The 20,843-nt window shown below is 42.6% G+C and overlaps 1 protein-coding gene across 1 annotated transcript; it reads right to left on the bottom strand.

Annotated features, from left to right (window-relative positions):
- Positions 1-2,609: 2,609 nt before the first annotated feature.
- Positions 2,610-8,282, bottom strand: stc2a (stanniocalcin 2a). The gene is made up of 4 exons (XM_086222560.1): positions 8,006-8,282; positions 6,116-6,258; positions 5,375-5,586; positions 2,610-5,278 (listed from the first exon to the last, which is right to left on the bottom strand). Exons 1-4 carry the CDS (start codon positions 8,142-8,144, stop codon positions 4,915-4,917), a joined length of 858 nt encoding a protein of 285 aa, XP_086078686.1. The 5' UTR covers positions 8,145-8,282; the 3' UTR covers positions 2,610-4,914.
- Positions 8,283-20,843: the final 12,561 nt, after the last annotated feature.

Raw genomic sequence — 20,843 nt, 5'->3', positions numbered from 1 at the left:
CAAGTTGATTTGTTCACGGGGAGAGGAAAGAATATCCTGTTCGACAAAGGGACTCCTGCTGGACCTGCACTTATACATTATTCAAGTGGAGTAAAATTACTGGCATTGAACCTATTCAAGTAAGAGATTCTGCTGACCAGTTCAAGTAAAAGTCACATATGGCATCCAGAGCACATCTGCAACATCAAATCCATCTGCAATAAAAGAACGATGTTATGGGTGGTGCTCATTTTGTCACAGCTTTAGCAAAGATTGCATTACTAAAGGAAGCAGGTTTAAATTAAATAGTAAAGCCCCACATTATGCAAACTGATACAAAATTTGCAAACAACACGAGTAAACCTACATTTGCAGGTTTAAAATGCACTAAGAAAGACTGCCAAACGCACTCAGAATGCATTTTCCCAGTCTCTCAGTATTATTTACTTGCCTGCTTTAGTCTTCTTAACACAGTGTCCCAATCCCCCTAAGGCTGACCCACCCTTTATTTGTATCCTGTGGTGGTAGCTGTACTCGTCAATTCCCCCGCCCCAACACACACACACACACACACACACACGCACACACGCGCGTGCACGCACGCACGCACGCACGCACGCACGCACGCACGCACGCACATACACACACACTCCAATGTACTGCAGGGCCTTTTGAGTGGTTTAACAACACAACAGTCTACCCTGAGCTTCTGGTTTCCTTTATGAAATAACAGACTGATGGTCCAGGTGTTGCTGGACTGATAGTTTCGGTACATACCAACACAGCCAACATGTTGTTTTGCATGTGAACCTATTGTATACTTTGTGTGTGTCCACTGTCTGTTTGGACCCACCATGTTTTCTCTGCCTGCTCTGAAGCCTTTGAAGGAAACATTAACTCCAGTTGTGTCAACTCATTCTTCCCTTACAGCAACATTCTCTGTATCCCTCAATGAAACAGAACAAGTATAAGTAGCTAAACAAGTTGATATTAAGTTCCAATAATTCTTTTTCAGCACTGTATATCACATATTGTTGTGCCATATATTTTTAAAGGTCCAGAGGCATTGCACCCTCTCACCCTGGATGGTTCTTAAATGATTCATCCGTGGAATTTAGGCGCCAAGTGATTAATTTATTAGTTCACACACGAGCGCAGGGAGACGTTCACGAAGCATCCGAAACTGGCCATCTCAGGTTTCTCTGCTCACTCTTTCTGTTGCTCAACCTCCTCTCAGATGTGATCACTGCCGTCTCCATATTGATAAGAGCGCCGTTGCCATACCAACTTGCCACCTGGATTAATTTTGGTCTAACCAGTAGTCAAGAGGTCATCCATCTCAGACTCAATACATGAGATCAGTGTGACACAGCATCATTTCTGCCGTATACTCGAATCCCAGTGATTGTAGCACACCACCATTATGTGGCTGTACTTATCAACCAGACAATGTATAGATTGATTTCAGTGCCCTGCACAGTGTTTCACGGGCTTACTTCTTTTCATATTGCAGAGTAGCTGCTCCAGATCTTCAGGCAAGGCTCTTTTTCCACAGGGTCTGGCTTTTGGCAGCCAACCACTGGAACTGCTCTATCTGAGACAGTTCTAGCTTTTATATCCCATCCAAGAATGTACATTAAAAAATGAAAAACTTCAATTAATCTTCAACAAAAGCTTTATTTTCCACTCTATTCCACATTATACAGTGTATGTTTAATACTGATTCAGAAACAAAATCTCTGCACATTCATTATTATGCTGATTTTTCTTTGTGTTCTTAATTCTCTTCTACGTTATTGAAGACAGAATCAGATTTATCTAAATTGCACAATGGTTTTGTTTGTCTCTAAAGTTATCCAAGGGAAAGAGGGGTAAAAGGAAGTGCAGACATTACAGAGCAGCATTTCAAATTAAAATCTGACCTATCGATAATTTATATTCATTTCAACTTTAAAAAGCAGCCACAGCTTTAACACATTTAAATCGCTTATTATAAATCAACAACACCTGCAAACACCATCTGCCTTTAAATCAATAAACAGAGAGATGTCACCGCCCAGTGGTCATTTTGCATCACTACATACTCGTTGGTGTGACACTGTGGCAAACTGAAGAGGTGCTGAACTTCCTTGTGTAGATTAAGATGTAACATACGGTCTTCACATTAAAGAGGAGGAGGATTTCCTATACACGCCGCATTCAAATGTACCTCAGTAAATCTAACCTGACTCTAGAATGACCCCAACAAAAGTCTTCCTTTCAAATTAGGACACTGTCTAAATGTTTGGTGATGCAATGTACACTGTCGGGACATCTCATAAAAACTGACACCCTGAACCCATCGCGAGAATAGCATACAGTCCAGGGCCGCTGACGTAAATGTTTAGGCCTTTCAATAGGCAGGATATTTCCAGCCCTTGAAACTTAACACACCGCCTGCATTTCACTGTCACTGTCGAGAATAGGGTGTCTTATAACCTGTGTGCAAACCTGAGACGGTGAGGTCGTCTCTGTTAACCTGCTTAGAGCCGCTTGAATTCGTTTCATGTGATCTTCTCTTCATCGTGTTTATGTCGTGACTTCCCCCCCCCCCCATAAAAAATGACACATAATGTACAAAATACAGACAAAATTTTTTAATGATAACAAGATACATCTGCATCACGAGTCAAAAGATAGTCATAGGATCATATGTATTACAGGTGAGTTAAAAACTGTATTTTCAATGGAGAGTCATTTTGCTCAACAGAGGAAAACGTGTGATGTGGTGATGAAGCACTGACAATACAGGTTAGTTTCTTCTCCTCTGAACACATAAGCCGTTCAAGCAACTACAGTATTACAAAAAGCCATATCGAACATAATGATAGAAAGCTGAACAGAATGTCACTTTACACACATACAGTACATTCTCAAGAGAATTAGCTTATGTCTTGTGCTGGGATGTCACAGGAATCCCAACTTCCACAACAGAATAAAAAAAAAAAGAAAAAAAAAAAGAAAAGAAAAGAAAAGCCAAAAAGCCTCACTGATGATTCCACCCAATGGAGCTTGTAATAGCTTCTAAATGACTGGGAGGAAAGACGACTGTACATCAGGAACTAAAGTGAAAAACCCTTTAAAAAGGAGCCACAGAATCGAAGTGGGCTTTTGTTTTGCCTTGACTTCACTTCCACAGCAAAAGCATGTGACTGGCCTGAAATCATCGAGAGCCTGTTTGTGATCTTAAGGAGGACGAGAAGAAGGGAGAAGGAAAGAGAGTGAATCATTACATAAAAAAGAAAAGTAGAGCCTGTCTCTCTCCTTCTTGCTACGCTCCTCTGCCTCTCGGCGTTGCTGGCTCTTGGCCGTGGCCCAGAGGAATTCTCTGGTGGCCTCAGTAAATATAACATTTAGAATAACAGCACCAGAGCCCCTGTGTGTGGACTTAACCCAGTTCCTGGGTCCTCGCTGTGTTGCCTGCAGCTCAGACGGGTAAAATAACAGGCCTTCATGTCTTTCCTGACCTAGGTAAGGGACCAGAGAGGCTAATTTAGTGGGGCCAGAGATCTGGAGGGGCTCTGTCCTGCTCACTGGGACTCCAGAAAAGCCTCTAAGCAAGGACCAAAGGGGGATGCAGGACTTTTAGGTAACCCAGGCTAGCTCGAATCAAATGCCTTAATTGTGTTTCGAGGAAGAATTGTGCTGCTCACCTGGTCTCATCTCTCACCCTTCAGCAGTCCAACAAACGCTGACAATCAAACAAAAGTGCAATAGTTAAGACTTCCTTGGCTCAACAGATCAAGTGAACAGCTTTAAAATCTCCCCCATGACACAGCATCATGTATTCACCTGAATCACAGAGAAGCGGTCGCTGTGGACAATAACAAGTTGAGGCACCTAGATGTGTGTGTGTGTGTGTGTGTGTGTGTGCGTGCGCACGCGAGAGAGAGCATCAAAACTATGACTGAACATCCTCTCCACGCTGCACTTCACTGATAGTTTAATGGAAAATGTACATTTGTCAGTTCAATTGTTATCTGTGAACAACAATCCTGAATGTAGAAACATGACATTAAGGTGTAACGTCACAGGGATTCAGTTTCTGATGTGCTGTTCGACCAATGACATGACAGTAGCACTAAGAATCCTGCCATCCATATTCATAGAATTACATCCTCTTTAGAGTGGATTTTCACTTCAAGAATGCACAAGTTTGTTGGCTTCATGGCTATTATTACGCACTACAATTCATTATGTGCCAGAACTGGACTTGAAACCTGTACAATTTGTATTTAATCATCAAGTATACACATACACAATACGCATTCCCACTTTGAAAACAACAAATGGTGTATGTTACATATCTACAGACCAATGTGTGATGGGTGCAATACTGAGAGGGGAACAACAGACAGCACGCCATATACTATTTCATACATAGATGATCAGTATTGCATATTGTAACTATATTTATACATGTTTATATAAATATAGATAAGTATATTTCTATGTACATTTTGATATTTCAACATTGCATAAAGAATAAAATAAATAATACAAATATAATCAAATATTACAGTAAGTATGATTAGAGAAATGCTATATTAGAGCCAAAATAGTTCTAACAGTTAAAATAATCATGATAATAACAATCATTATTCAATTTTAAAAAATTGTGGCCTACAGTTAGGCATAACTGTATAACTTACACCACAATTACCCTGCAAGTTTACCATGTGGGACTGCTGGAATGACTGGAGAGAGCGAAATAAGGGCAGGAAAAGGTTTGGGGCTTATTTCCTTTTGCTCAGTCTATATGGGAATATGTGTGTGCGTTCGTGTGTGTATGTGTGTGTGTGGATAGGTTAGGGTGTGTATTTGTGTGGATATAAGTCTGAAAGTGTGGTTCTTAAATGTTGTAGGGGGTCATCGGTGTGGTAATCTCCTGCATTTTCACCTCCGAATGTCAGTCACCTTGGAGTCTTCCTGCTCTGCCACCACTCCAGCCTCTGGAGTCTGACGACGCAGCGCCTGATTGCGATTGCGTGGGTGGGCATTGAAGCTTGCCTTACCAGGTTTGTCCTTGTCACCATGCCGCGGTGGACGAGGAGGCTCCGGCTCGGGTTGGAAGGGCAAAGGACGGCGGTGTTCAATGACGGTGGAGCCGGCGGCAGATGGTGTGAGGGAGGAGCAGAGGCTCAGGCTGTCACACAAAGCTCCCCAGTTCTGCTCACACTGTAGTCGGACGCTTCGTGTCAGCGCCTCCTTCACCTCCTCTCCGCAACTGAGAAGAATATTCACTAGCTCCACATATGGGCTGAGCAGAGAGAAGCGGAGATATCATATGAAGCCAAACTAAATTAAAGGTTTGGCAAGTGGATGCCATTATCGCCAAGCAACAGCAGAAGCTCACCCTTTAGGGAAGAGATCCTGGAAGTGGATCATCTCCACCATGACAGCCACATTCTCCTTCGCAGCAGAACACAGGTTGTGTTTGATGTAGCACTCTCTCTGGAGCTGGAACACCATCTCTTTAATGGACACACACTTCCTGCTGATACAGCTGAACTTGTGCCGGAGACCATGTGCCATACACTTCAGAGCATCTTTGATGAAGGACTTCCCCTGTGTGTCCACAAGCACATGCACATTGTTAAGCAAGGCAAAGCTTCATGTTAATGCTGTAGCAACGATAGGACTCGTGTATCAGCAAATCCTTAAACGCCTGAATTTTTCCCTAAAACTTCTATATAACTTAACATTTTTAGAACTTCAGAGATGTGTGTACCTGTCCTTGCAGTCAGTGGACATGTAGGAGTGTGAAACTAGACATTTAAACCAGAAAATTAGAATATGACCATCCAGACATATTAAGAATGCGGTCATATTTGACTTGGCGATGCTAGGATCTAAACGGACTCTTGGCCAGTTGGCTCATGACCCTTGCTCCACACTATATATGCATCAGTCCACTGAGAAGGAAGCAAATTTCCCAAGAGATTATTAAAGGAGAAACGCCAAGTTTGATTTAGAAAAACTGCTATGTTTGTATGCTATGTAGGAAATAAGCACAACAAACAAATCTGTTCCAGGAGGATGAGTCTGGAATGTTGCCCCTGGTTAAACCACTTTTGCAAACAGACAAGTATAGTACCTGAGAGTCAAATTTGCCAGCGTTGTGCAGGAACGTCATACAGATTTCCTGTAGCCCTCGTATCTCGCAGGAGTTATTCTCAAAACACTCAAAGACACCACAGCCGACATCCCCTGCACTCACTAGGCAATGCTGGATCTCAGCTGGAAAGAGAAAACAGGTTAGGAGAGGGACCTTATCATCTGTTCACAGCAGAGACGGCAGCACATTGTTACACTCGTGTTGGTAATGAGTGCCACACAGCTTGAAGGCATAACTCTCGCTGATTGCTGCACACAAATCACACAAAGCCAGTATGGTGTATAACTATTTCCACGGGCGCAGGCAGTTAATTGTGTGTTCATGACCTATAGAGTCTGTTTTGGGAGAGACAAAAGGATGCAGGGCAGGAGGAAGGGGGTCTGGGGCGAGGGTTTGGGTGGGGGGGGTAGGTCTAATTTCTCAAGCTGAGGGGTTCCTGCAGAGGAACACTTGGTGACAGAGATATTACTGTGTCATTCTGCACCACAACCCATCTGCACTGCTTTGAGATGGGATGGTGCATTGCAGATACAGCCTTGACTTCTTCTGGAGGAAATGCAGTCAGTGCACATCAACAAGTCTCATTCCCAGTGACATTCTTAGGAGATAAAATCAAAACATTCAGAGTGGATGAGTAGTTTAGGAAAAGAAAACATGCATAAACTTGCAAAAAAAATGCAGTGCACTGTTAAACACATGACATAAAATATATATAAACAAAAACAGGGCAAATGTGAGCACAAATGTCTCTTTTGAACCCGCAAGTCTGCTTACCTTATGTGACACTGGAGTGATTTATACATTCTAAGTTGTTATGGCATGAGAGGTTAGGAGCCAGCTTGGCTATGAAAACCCCAAAACATTATTACACGCGTGACGTGTCCTGGGAGCTGATATGTGATGGACGTGAGAACATTTCAGTCGGAAGTAAAGGAAAGAACACGCCGCTTTGAGACTTGAGCAAGAGCAAATGACGGATTCAATCTTATTACATATCATTCTTGACAACAAAGAGCCTCTGTTGGGTTTGGGGTGGGTGGGGGGTTGGATGGAAAGGGGGGTGGGTGTTGGGGGGGGGGGGGCTGTTAGTAGTAAAGGCAAGAGCCGATGCGGGGTTTGTAGGCACTAAGTTGAACTTAAGTGCGCAGGAAAAGTGAGCCGCTGTCAGCAGTGCTTGTTTTGGCATCACGGGAATGTGCTTGGATCGTACGAGCCTGCCCGCAACGTGCATTGAATTTCACAGTGGTGTTATCAGGGGCTCTGCTGCGAAACCTGCATTGGAGTTTGTGCCTATTTCTTCGTGTCACAGAAGACAATTAACACTAACATTTTCACACATGTTCACATAGCAAGGCGTGCTGGGCTTGAGGCGAAGGGAGCAGAATTTACAGGGCAGGAACAGCAATTTATTTAAGAATGACACATTTTCCAACGTTTCCCATCCTAAAGAGCTGGATCGTAAGTTAACTTCTACTTCACTTCTACTGCTTATCACCTTACATTCATCCCCCCCCCCTTTATTTATTTTTTTCTTATTCTACACAGAAACTGTCACCAAGAAGACGCAGCAGCAGCATGCAAGCACAAAATTGCGCTGTCGTATACATTAGCATTTACTTACCTTGTGCCTTTCTATTAATAGTTTACTAACATATTGAATTACTGTCTGAGAGTATTTACAAGATATCGTCTTTCTTAGAAATCGAATAGGGTAACTCATGCAGCGTCTGGATTTAAGTTAAAACAGCAGATTGGTGGAATCGCCGGACGTGTCTCCTGCAGCCACACAAACACGTGTCCGAGCAAAGCCCACGTAGATGTGCGAGCATTTGAGCCAACCATTCTTCAGTATGAGCACTTATTTCTTACCTGTGTTCTGCAGGGAGAGGCGTCCTTTCTGGCTGGCAGGCTTCTCCGGGGGGGTGTCATGAATATCGATATTATCCGAGCCCACTACTTGCTCCAGGACTGACAAAACCAGCAGCGCCACGGCCAGTTTAACCAACATTGCGCTTCGATTCCCCGCAAAGATCCGCCACTGAGTGTGAGTGTGTGTATGTGTGTGAGGGTTCACTTTGGATCAGTGATCAGCGCAGCTGCGACTCAGTGTCTTATGAGGCAGCTGTAGGACTGAATGCATGAGCTGGAAGGGATGCTGCCTATATTTCTCAGAGTCCCGGGTGTCAATTTGGATGAAGGAGTTAAGCAGGTGTTGTCGGTCGGGGCTTCACAACCAATCAGAAACGCAGACATCCACGTCCAAGGTTTTAGGGGAGTGTCCTGTGAAAGTTCCCCTTTTTGCCATAAAACTGGAGCTATAAAGCATTATTCATGAGTAAGTTGACTGTGGCAGCTCGAGGATGATCAAGCCGTATTTCACAAACTAAAGCCGCAAAAGTCAAACATTTCATGTTGAACAGAGGTGAGCCTCCAATAACCCACAGAGGCATTATAATAATCTCTCGATAGCTTTTATGACTTGCAAATATTGCAAAATATCCTCCAGTTTCTGCTTGTTAATGCCGTTACAACAGTGAAAAGAATGTTTTTACCCTAAAAGTGGAGCACTCATTTAGGCAGCAAGGACTGAGTGGGAGGATCGAGACTCACAATGCTTGCCAAAAACTGGAGAAAATTGAAGCACATGAAGTTCAAGTTCTCTACATAAAATTGACTTAGCCTGTAGCTCTGCCACTTACTAAGTCATTAATACAATGTGTCAATTCAATTTGCAGATTCCAAAATGTCTGTAGTCATGGCTTCTAATAAATATCTCCCAGAAAGTAGGTGAAAAGTCTGCTAGAATAAATAAAACTACACTGCTCTAGTAACACACAAACATCGGGGTATCTGAACCTGATGGAGTCTATTAATACTAGGCTGCAGTTTGAGATTGAACAATATCATGCTGTAATAGTTAATCAGTAAACAATGACTGAGCTTTTTGTTTGTGACAGACTAGAAAGCTGTAATTGCAGATGAGGTCTACTAACCACTACTACAGGCAGTGATCAAAGCTTAGAGGACTAACATTGGCACAGCTGCACGTTTGGGTGGAATCTTTTTCAGCAGCAACACTTGAGGATGTGGAATGACTGCAGAGGGAGTCTCTGTCTTTAAAATGTTACCAATGACCTAAAAGCTTCAGGTAAAGGCCTCTATGGAGGTGAGGTTTGTGATGCAAGCATCATGCAGGACTGAGGACTGGAGATGAGGAAAGAATGGACCAAGAGAGTGAGTGCACTTGGATCCTAAGCCTCTAGAGGGCCCACTGATACTAATTGTCCACCCCTTTCTTTAATTAACCTTTAATAAACTGTTTCCTATGCCACCGAGCAATCTTAGGGTTTCACACCTTCATTCATTACACTTCACCTGGATGTCTTTGGATTGAAAGGCCCTTTCTTTGTAACATTCTTGTAAATCAACACATTTAAAACCATCATTTAATAGCAGAATAACATGCACAGAGGAGGTGGTGGTTTGTGTGATAGGGTGGGAAGAACCTCACAAATACGCAGACAGACAAATAATACTCAGGCGCCCGTTAAATGAACATGAGAAGACAGATCTGTGATTTTGAAATCTGTTATAACATTTCATGTCGGCTTATTTTCATAAAAAAAAAAAAATCATGAGCTCTGATTGCTAGGAACACTTTAAAAAAAACAATCTAAATTTAGAAATTACATAAAATGAGCTTATGGCAGGAACTTGACTCCAGCTCTAACATGACCAAAATGACAATCCCTTATAGCTCTAAATATAGATAATTATTATCTTGAGACTGCAGTATCTACTGTTTTAATTTGGGTTTTAGTCTGTGGAACGGATAGACGTTACCGCAGCTGAGAAATTAGAGTTCATGCAGCGTAGAAAACCTCAACATTTCAATATTCTCATTATATTCTTTCGGTGGATGTGGTAGACTAATTCTACCAAGAATGTATAGTGTCTGGTCCTGCTCCTGTCTTTGTCCATTCTATCTATTTCATTCTTAGGTAGTGTTGATGTGATATACCATTTGGCTCACTGTCATCTGCATAGTGGTGTTCGTTAATGGCATCCTACAGACTTCTAGATTAAAAAAAAAAAGAGTTGTGCACCACAAGTTGGCACAGTGTTGACGAGCACAGAGTGGAAATTGCAATGCAGCAAAATTCCTCTGGATTTGAGGAACTCACACAGGAGGGCACCGTGGCACGCGTCTGGTCTGGAGATGGGGTTGGTGCATTTCCACTAGAGCCCTCACCACAAACTGGAATCTCCTTCTCAATTGATGTCTGTTAAACACTACCCTCGCTGTGAGCACACCCTCGATTTGACCCAATCAGTGCGCTGCAGTGGACCACAGGCCACTAATAATGAGCGTCACCTCTGCCTACTGATTCAGCTTTCACAACACATGGGAAAAAATGCAGGAGATGGTCAAACCAACTAATGATATGGATGTTTTTGAGTATTATAGTCATTTGGAGGCATGAATGATATTGCTATTACTATTTCTGTGTACTTTAATAAATATAGATACATAAATAAGCCTTTGATTAGAACCAAAAAACACCACTTTTGGGGGATTTGGGAGCAGATTCAGTAAGAATTTAATCCTCAAAGCCTGGAGGGTTAAAGGTGTGTGTGTGTGTGTGTGTGTGTGTGTGTGTGTGTGTGTGTGTTAGGGGGCTGAAGACCTTCAGAGATCAGCTGACTGCAGGTTAGCTTCGCAAAATGAATGGAAATGAGTTTCTTACAGAGTAAACCATATTAGTATCAGTTGCTCTGAGTTGTCAACAAATGCTTTGTTTTGTTGGCCACAGCTACAAAGGAGTGCTTGAGGTGCTGCGCCAAATCACTGCACCCAGTTAGGAAAATAGTCCAGACTTTGAGTCTGATTCTGAGTTTTTGTTTTTTTTTAAACTTAAAATATGATGTACAACCCCAGTTACATTAATGCAGGAAAACTCTGTTTAGGAGAAAATAGTATTTGATGACCTTTAACTGAGATGTGCTAACATTTCCCATTGGCTACCTTTCATTGCTCTCAGCTAACAAGTGGTCAGCAGGTCTCTGTGGGTCCCAGCTCCTTAATGCAGCACAGAGGAGAGAAGAGTATCTAATGTCTTGTCTGGCTCTGGGAAGGATGACAAATAACTGTATTTCCCACTCACTGTCCACTTTACAAGGTACACCTTGCAAGTACCTGGTTGGACCCCTTTCTGCCCTCAGAACTGCTTCCATTCGTCAAGATTCAACAAGTTGCTGGAAACATTCCTCAGGAATTTTGGTCCACGTTGACATGACAGCATCACAGCTCTGTGGGTAGAACTTGATTCATGATGTGAATCTCCTGTTCCAGAAAAGGGTAGAAATGCATGCACATCAAATAAGTCAGTGCTAGGTGCAGGAGAGAAGCAAGAGAGTTCAAACATATGAAATAGATTCTACACACTAGATAGTGATCCCAGTGAATTTAATGACTCACCACAGATACCATTAAATGTAATATATATTAAATTGACTGTGAACGCTATCTAGTATGCAGAATCTTGAGTTTCAGAACATGTCAAAGCTGCTGGATTGAGATCTCTGCAGGCCAATGGAGTCCAGGGAAATCAGGGCATGTTCAAGAAACCTGTGTGAGATTATATACTAAGTGGCACATTGCCTTAGGAAGATAGAAACACTGTGATCACACAGGGATGGACATGGTCAGCAGCAGTCATCAAGTAGGCTATGGGGATAATGATGACGTGGTGACACCAGCAGCAGCAGCAGCAGCAGCAGCCTGAACTCTTCATAGATGGCGCAATGGATCCATGCTGTCAGGCTGATTACACCAAATTCTGAGCCACTTATTTGTATGTTGCAGCAGAAATCAGATCAGGCAACATTTTCCTTCCAGTTGTTCAATAAATGGTGGGTCTGTGCCTTCTTTAGCTTCAAGTGTGCCACCCAGTGACGTGTCCTGCTGCTCTAGTCCACCTGCTTCACGGTCGCCTCGGCATTCCCTGGTTGGAATCAGCAGTTATTTGACTTTCTGATGCATTTTTATCAGGTTGAACCAGTGGATGTTTTTTTTTGTTTTTTGTTTTTCTGGATCAGTCTCTGTAGTAGACCCACAGGTTCCAAAATACTCATCCAGTGTGGCACCAGTCAGGTATGTCACCTCTCTTCCTGGTTTCGAACTCAGCAGAACCTCTTTGCCACAAATTTCTACCGTCTGATTGGCTGATGAGATATTTGCTTGTCTCCTCATTCACATAGCATTTGCAGACTGTCTGGTAGAAAAGGGCAGACTCTGCTGAACTATTTGGATGTGACACTGCAGCATAAATATGTACTGGATATTTGTAATTATTATTACTGTCACATAAACAGCACAAGAACACTATGAACACCAGTGTTGCTATTTTTGAATTGGAGCACGCTATCACACAATTTGTGTCCACATATTTATAATAGACTTCAGGCAACGATGGAGCTAATGGCATAATGGAGCCTGCAGCTGCTATTATATGCTAAATTTATACCATACATATATACCTTGAGAATTAACATTAGAAAACAGCAATGTACATGAATGGCTGTAATTGGGCCATTATCATTACAGCTTATTTCTCTTCTTTTCTTCTTATTTCTTAAGCTACTTTTTAATGTTACATACTTCCTAAAGTTTAGAGTAAGCAACAAAAGTTTCAACAGCATTGTTTTGGTAGGTGGTTTTGTGAAATTCTGCTGATCAGGCAGCATGACAGGACATGATTCACTGCATGGTCAGAAATCTAAAGGAGTACTTTGTTCACCAGGCTTTCACGGCAGGTAACAAAGATCATATAAACCTGGAGATAATTTTAGCAGCCACAATTTATAACACTCTAAAAGAACTCGTGTTGATCTCCTGCAGTGAGAACCTCAAAGAAAAAATGCTGGACATTCCTTTATTTTGAAAAAAAAAAAAAATTCAAGATAGTTCTGATAATGCTGTGGTTTGGTCCGGTTTGCTTTAGGCACCAACATCAGTTTAAGATTACAGGGAGTGAGAGTTAAACAGGTATTAGATAGGTGTCCCCACAAAGTGACGTGATGGTTTTCCATGGCCTTCACAGTTGATGGCCTTGTGCGGGGGCTAGTCACAATAAAATGTGCACGCACTCACTGAAAATGACATTTACCTGTCATTATGGAGACCCAACTGGAGCAGAGAGTGGCAAATTACACTCCAGAATTGATATTTTCACATACACACAAAGCTGTCGGCACCGAGGATTTGTAATTCCTCTGTTCACTCCAAATAGAACATCATCTATAGGAAGGCATGTACTTGTTTTTAAAGGAACAGAAGGAGTGGTTTGGTACAGAAAGTAGGGACAAAATTTACGTCATATGCTCCCCTAAGTAGGTGGAAACGCCAGGGTTAGTTTGAATGGAGTTGTAAAAGTGTCAGGGTAATTTTGCCTTCCTTCATATAAACACCTCAACCTCACTTACAGCTTGGCTCCATCCATGAAGCACAAAGACACAAATTCGTCACGGGCCAAGATGACAAACATGTATCTTCAGTGAGACGACAGGTTAGGTCTGGTTGCTACAGCTGCTTGAATGACTGAATTTTTAAAATATGTGTTTTGTCAGCAGTAATAATCTATTTCATGCAGAAAAGCGTCGCTTCCTTTTGCTGACACTCTCCAGAAGATAGGCAAGTATGCTGTGACAGCAGTAACGCTCATTGACTTAGAGTGCTGCATTGTAAACACACAGAATGCAGACATGTGTTCTGAGTTGGGACCCCTGGGGCCCTGGCAAGTGATCAACGAGTGAAACCACAACAGAGAGGCCAGGCCGGGTGTGTATGTGTGTGTGTGTGTATTGGGGGGGTCTCTTCAATAGGATAGAGGCTTTTGTAACAGCAATTAATATTACCAGTTTACAGACTTCTTATAGTACTTTACTGGAAGGATGTGGGTGTAATTGTGGTTGTTGTGGAAAGCACCCTGACAGACAATAACTCTTGAGTGACTCCTCAGAGGCATTATTCAGAAACCAACAGCGTCGACTTCCTTCACAATCAAACATAGTAATAATGCAGGGAATGAGTGGAAGCCCAAATATAACCTTATACTGTAGGCTATCCTTGTATCGTTCAGACTAAAGGACAGGAGCAACCTAAATTTCACTATTTCTTCATATGTGAAAAGGTGGCCCAATGAACAGCCAGTCCCTGTTCAACATTTGAAGACAATGGAGGTGTTTGACTGTATAATTATTCGGAATTTTGCACAAGTGCCACAAGGAAAATGGAAGTAGACAGCCAAGCAAAAAGATTTCCATGTCAGAGAGAGACGACCAATCAACAGAGCTTTAAAATTCTCTTTTACAGAAAATTAGAGGAACACAACTGACAAAATCTGCCGAACAGTGTCTCTAAAAATTAAAGGGAAAGTTTTCGTATTTCTGATATTGCTTAGCTAAGCGAATTAGCTGCTGGCTTGGAGAGTGCTACCAGTTGTCTTCTTCACCAGCTGCAAAGTATATTCCCCAAGACTATTCCTTTAACACAAATATGCACCATTTCTACACTGACTTCTTGGAATTACAACAAATCTAGCTGTTACTTGCTATTTTTGCCTCTACTTAAGTCTGCCAAGAGGGTTTTTTTTTTTCCATATAGTTTGTCATTTTATTCACATTGGCGGGTCAGTTCAAACGGATGACCAGTTCAAACTGATATTGGATATGGGCACAAAAATATAAACTGAGCATTACAGTTTGCAGTGTAAACATACGTTTTAAAATCCCCTCTGAGTGACGGCAGCAGTGCTGGGAAGCCAAGAAAGTCTTCAAGGAAACGGTCAGTGGCGGCATCACAGTTTCTGACTGTGTGCACGTGCGTTGCGCTTTTACTTCTCTTGGGTTGAGCACACTCTTAGAGAGGGAGGGGGAAACTGTGGACCATCCTCACTTTGTTACAAACGTACCAATTTTTTTTTATATGTTGGAGTTAGAATTTGTTTTGGAAATTCTTTACGTCAATAATTGTAGGGTCCTATAGTGTAAATGTGCGTGTGCGTGTGTGTGTGTGTGTGTGTGTGGGTGGGTGTGGGTGCTCACACGCTGCTTTTTATCAGGTTAATATCTCCCAGTTGTTGGCAGCTGAATTTTAGCTGGTTTTGCAGGATGACAGTGTATTTGCCCTTTTTAAAGAAACTTTTCAGGGTGAAGAAAAAGATGGTCTAAATTCCTGATGAAACAAGCCAAACTGATATCTTAAACTGGGAGTGTTAACACTGCTTATACCTAGGGGCAGCAAAATCTCTCCCATTGGTGCACTCTTTGGTCTGTTAACTCACCTGACTCGTGAAAAGAGAAGTTTTATTGGTCCAGCTCAGCACGCCAGCTCTGGGATCTGATTCCGCCACATCCCAGACCCTCATTTAACTCGCCTCAAACAATGTGCTATTATAGAGTTTACTCTGTATGGGTTATATTGCTACAGTGCTGGCAGATTACAAAGTTCTCCATCTCATTACTGTCCATATAAGCCCACAGGCCTCGCCAGCACAAAGGAGTGATTGAGTGATAGGGGGAAAGAGATGGGCTGCCCATGAGAGCCCTCACCTTGGCCGCTACAGCCTCGATGAGGACAGAGGTGATGTCATCATGGCTAGAGACACAGGGGTCGACCCCTCTGATAGGTGGGCATATTGGGACAAAGGAGAGCAGCCGGGACACAAAGGCCCCATTTAATGAGAGTGAGACATGAGGCCGGAGCGCACTCCGTGGGTGGCACATAGTGTCATAGCTGCTGAAAAGACCGGTGAGCAATTAATCATCTGATTCAAGAACTGGGCAAAGGGCTTATTATGTAAGGTCAGTGCAGACAACATCATCGAGGCAAAGAGGGTATTTCTGGTTTACATTTCAATTTGATCACACGTGATCCCTCAAATTTTCCTTGATCCCATAATATTGCATCTAGGGATGCTATATTTATCGTGATGGTCTGATCCAACAATGGTGCAACATAATATGACACACTTACCCCTCATTAGAGATGAAGGGTCCATTGTGGCAGCCTGACAATCATTAAAACTTCGCTGGCATGGCTTGTTTACTCTCTGGTAATTACCAGGTGATTGTGTAGCCTGTGACCCACATTTAGAGTCAGGTCAGCCAAGACATGGGGGATAATTGACAATATTCAGAGAAGTGCACGTAGAGAAAGAGTGTTAGAGTGGATACTCATTTGTTCCTGCATCATTACTGTGTTAGAAGACAAGCTGGCTCACAGTATTCTTGCAGTGGAACAATACCTCTTTCCACTGTAAGACCAAAATGTGGGCTCTGGTGAGTATTTGAGGGGGGCTGGTTTATCCATTTATGCATTTATTTATTCACTCGTTGCATGGAAAATAAACGAATAAATGGACTGTGTAATGTATACGTCTTCGAGGTGAGCTCATTTTGACTGAATATAGCTTCTCAAGCATTCTTGGACAGTGTGGTTCTTCAACTCCACCCGTATTACCTGTCCAAGTGAGTGTACCACTTGTCCTGGCAGCCCTCCTACCATGACAGAACAAGTGAGTGACTCGCTCACTTGAACACACACACACACACACACACACACACACACACACACACACACATACACACACACCTGCTTCATCTTGAATAAATATAGTGCAGTAGCCTAGTTAAAATGTGTGTTGTCATCCTAAAGTTTTCTGGCTGAATCCCCAAGTTTTTATGGTTTTTGTATTAAATTTGCAAATTGTTTTTTTGGTTGTAATTGGGTTTATTTTGAGATAATCACTGGGATAAACACACATAATAAAAACTAATGCATAAAAACCAGCATGTGAACAACTAACAGCCACCATCTCAAAGCTGGCCAACTACATGTAATATGGCGGTGCCCTTAAATTTCTGTCGTACATTGCACTGGGAGGTGGAACTAAATAGGAATCCATTTGTTTAAAGGGATCCACAAAAAGGATGATTTTCTGAGTAAATTTTGGAGCAGACACATCCCTTTAGCTTCTCAAAGCAAAAGGTAAATTTCCCTAATGGAGCCGAAAACAAGTGTCACAAAGGACTGAATGTTAAAAAACGCAAACAGTCACATGACACTGTTGACTAACTGTAGGTTTGGATGGTCAGATGGCACCAAAATGCAGCAAGTGTGGCCAATTGTGACACTTATTTTAGGTTGCAGCCATGCTGTTCTGCCAGTGCAAACACAAGATCTGATTTAATTAGGAGTCATCAACTTGCGGCTAATACTGTAGTAGCCTTTCTGCATTGAAAAAAAAATGGAAATTTTAAGAACTGGAAACACTTTGAGGAAATGTAAATATTAGAGTAGACCACCATAAGAAATGCATAGAGGCAGTCAGGTAGGAGTTATAATGGTTTAACCCAGGGTTCCCCAATTAGATTTCACCAAGGGCCAAATTCTGACCTGGGCACCAAGCCGAGGGCCACAGCACCTGTGGGGCACGCGGCGGCAGGGAGGGGGGCGCCATCGCACCCCCACTCCAATGACAGTGCAGATACCAACGTTGAATCTGCACTTATAGTTATAACATTATTATTAGTTGTGCCCTGGGATTCAGGAATACTGTTTGTGAGGGTCACACAAAGACAAATTGCACTCTGGAGACAAAAGTTGAGAACCAACCATTTACTCAAAATAAACATTTGGTTATTACAGTCTGCTTGGAAAGTTGCCAGATTTACAATCCCCCCCCCCAAAAAATCCTTTTTGCTCACAAGTTGGTGTGGGCCAGTCCACATCCTCTCGCGGGCCGCCTATTGGGGAACCCCGGTTTAGCCATTTTGTTAATGCATAGCGTACATCATATTTTCATATAAATGAACAAACCAAACCAAAGGGAATACAAAATACTCTGTACTGTTTGGAGGATGTATACTGCTCATGCTCTACCGGCTGTTACTAGGTAGCGCGTTGCTAATTTGAATATGAATAAATAATTTAAGCATATATTTCTAAATGTTACTCAGACAAAACTGATCTGATACTGATAAATGTGACACTACTGGGATGTTAAGGGAAAAAACATCCATCCATCCATCCAATTTCTTCTGCTTATCCTGTCAAGGGTCGCGGGGGGGGGGGGGGTGCTGGTGCCTATCCCAGCATCCCTTGGGCGAGAGGCAGGGTTCACCCTGGACAGGTCACCAGTCCATCCCAGGGCCAACACATAGAGACAGACAACCATTCACACTCACAGTCACACCTACAGTCAATTTAGAGTATCAATCAGCCTCGTCCCCTCTTGATGTCTTTGGACTGTGGGAGGAAGCTGGAGAACCAGAGAGAACCCACACAGGAACAGGGAGAACATGGAGACTCCACACAGAGAGATCCTGTGCTGGAGCTGGGACTCAAACACTGAACCTTCTTGCTGTGAGGCAATGGTGCTGACCACTGCACCACCGTGCTGCCAGGAAAAAACATAAAAGTCACAATACAATCAATTGAACCAGCTAAAGAAGGCTAAACAGACTCAATAATGATGTTTAGCACCCAAACATAAAAGTAACTATTAATTTCCTTCTCACCACCTTTGTCTCGTGTCTGTTTGGAGTAATTTTGAAACAAGCAGTCATGTTCTTTTGTAAGTGTCTGTGGTAGGCTGGGGCTCCTCAGACATCTTGGACTGTAGTTGTGAGTGATAATAGCACTGTTAGGTAGCTCATTCACAACGTATTGTTTGACATGACTTGATTGGAGAGCATTGTTTCTGTACTGGCAGTGTGTTTACAGAAAGCAACACTGTACTCTTATGGCGTTCATATAACGGTCTTATATAAGATTACATTTCTGTGAAGAATATAGTATCTCATTGTACTGTTGAGGGGTACCATATGTATTTCCTTCTGTTTAGTGAAGCAAAAAAAAAAAAATGCCAAGGAAACAGTTATCTTCTGATAGTGGTATAAATAAAGCTCAAGATATATTTAGAATAGTTGTGGTTAATTAGCCAGCTCATGAATTAGTGGTTGGGTCCAGATCAAACCAACATGTCACAGATGCTTGTGAACCTCAGTGCCATGAGGTTACAATTGTAAGATGTTTTGGGTTATTTGTTGTTTACGATGTGTGTTCCAGAGTTAGGGGTAATTGATTGCTGTGATGGTGTGTGTTGGAACAAGTTGTATTTTTCCGTAACGCCAGTGGCTGAGAGGGGGGTTGGGCTGCTGCAGCAGATGAAAAGCCTTCCAAGACCATCCAAACCCAACACCGATTACAAACACACACTCGTGTGAACAAATGCATGCAAGCACAAACACACTCGTCTACTATTATCATCACAGATGGAGAATGACAGGAAAATGGAGGGTGGAAGGATAGAGCACACAAGAGAGGAAGATAAGAGGGCAAAGAAGGAGGAAGACGAAGTCCACACAAGGATGTCAAGTAGGCCTTCCTATTTGCCTTTCTGTCTCTGCAGGCATTTTGTAAGGATGGCGAGTGTACATCAGCTGACCTTGATCCCAAATGTCTGTAGCCACAACTAATAGGTTGCCTTCAAAGTAAAAAACGCATGTTTGGGAGTTCAATACTTTCACGGTGGTGCAGTGGTTCACGCTGTTGCCTCACGGAAAGAAGGTTCAGGGTTCAAGCCCCAGTTCAGACACAGGATCTTTCTGTGTGGAATCTGCATGTTCTCCCTGTTCCTGTGTGGGTTCTCTCTGGTACTCCAGCTTCCTCCCACAGTTCAAAGTCATCAAGAGGGGACGAGGCTGATTGATACTTAACACTCTTCTGTGGCTGAAGGTGTGTTTATCAGTGGAATCACCTTGTGTTTGGTTGGAAGGAAAACCTGCATTCACATGGCCCTCCATGGCACATGATTGCCCACCCCTGGTCTAAATTGACCGTAGGTGTGTCTGTGAGTGTGAATGGTGTCTGTCTCTATGTGTTGGTCCTGTGATGGACTGGTGACCTGTCCAGGGTGAACCCCGCCTCGTACCTGAAGGGTGCTGGGATCGGCTCCAGCCCCCCGGCGACCCTTAACATGATAAGTGGAAGAAAATGGATGGGTGGACATTCATCATGATTTAATGTGCTTTATCTTAAGGTGATGAAAATCTATATTTCAGTAAACTACATTCAAGGAGGGAGGAGTAAAATAATAACAAATTGAGCGCACTATTTTCATTGGCCCACCAAAAATTATATTCCTACGTTTATGTAGCCGGGAGTAGCCTGGTCTCTTCAATGATATGGTTCGAAGTAACAAAACTGTTTACAGCTTCAAGTCTATGTTATACTCAACTAAAACAGTGGTCAACTTTATAGGACTCAAACCTGCTGAGAACTACAACATCACATCAGCTTTAGGGATCATCTCAAAACCCACTGCTCGCAGCAAATAATGTCAGCACGTGGAATGGCTGTCATGATTGGCTGCCTACTTTGACACCATTGCTGTGTTTCCATCCACTTTGTTTCTCTGCACGAGAGGACGTGCCAAAAACTCTCAAAAATATTTAAATATCCTTAACACTTCTGTCTTTTTAAAGAAGAATGATTCACTTGTTTTAGATCATCAGTAAGTATGGATGTAAACAGTTCATTACATTATAAGACAAGAATACACTCAGAGCGCAAAATCTCCACCAATACGCAGGGTTTTAAGGTATGGTTTATGTACAGATACAGTACATATACATAGACATG

This window comes from Aulostomus chinensis, chromosome 13 (assembly GCF_037954235.1).
Source record: "Aulostomus chinensis isolate RoL2024-O1b breed Wild chromosome 13, RoL_Achi_v1.0, whole genome shotgun sequence".
Lineage (NCBI taxonomy): Eukaryota > Metazoa > Chordata > Actinopteri > Syngnathiformes > Aulostomidae > Aulostomus > Aulostomus chinensis.
The sequence above is the reverse complement of the archived record's forward strand: the minus strand, read 5'-3'. Positions and strand labels throughout refer to the sequence as shown.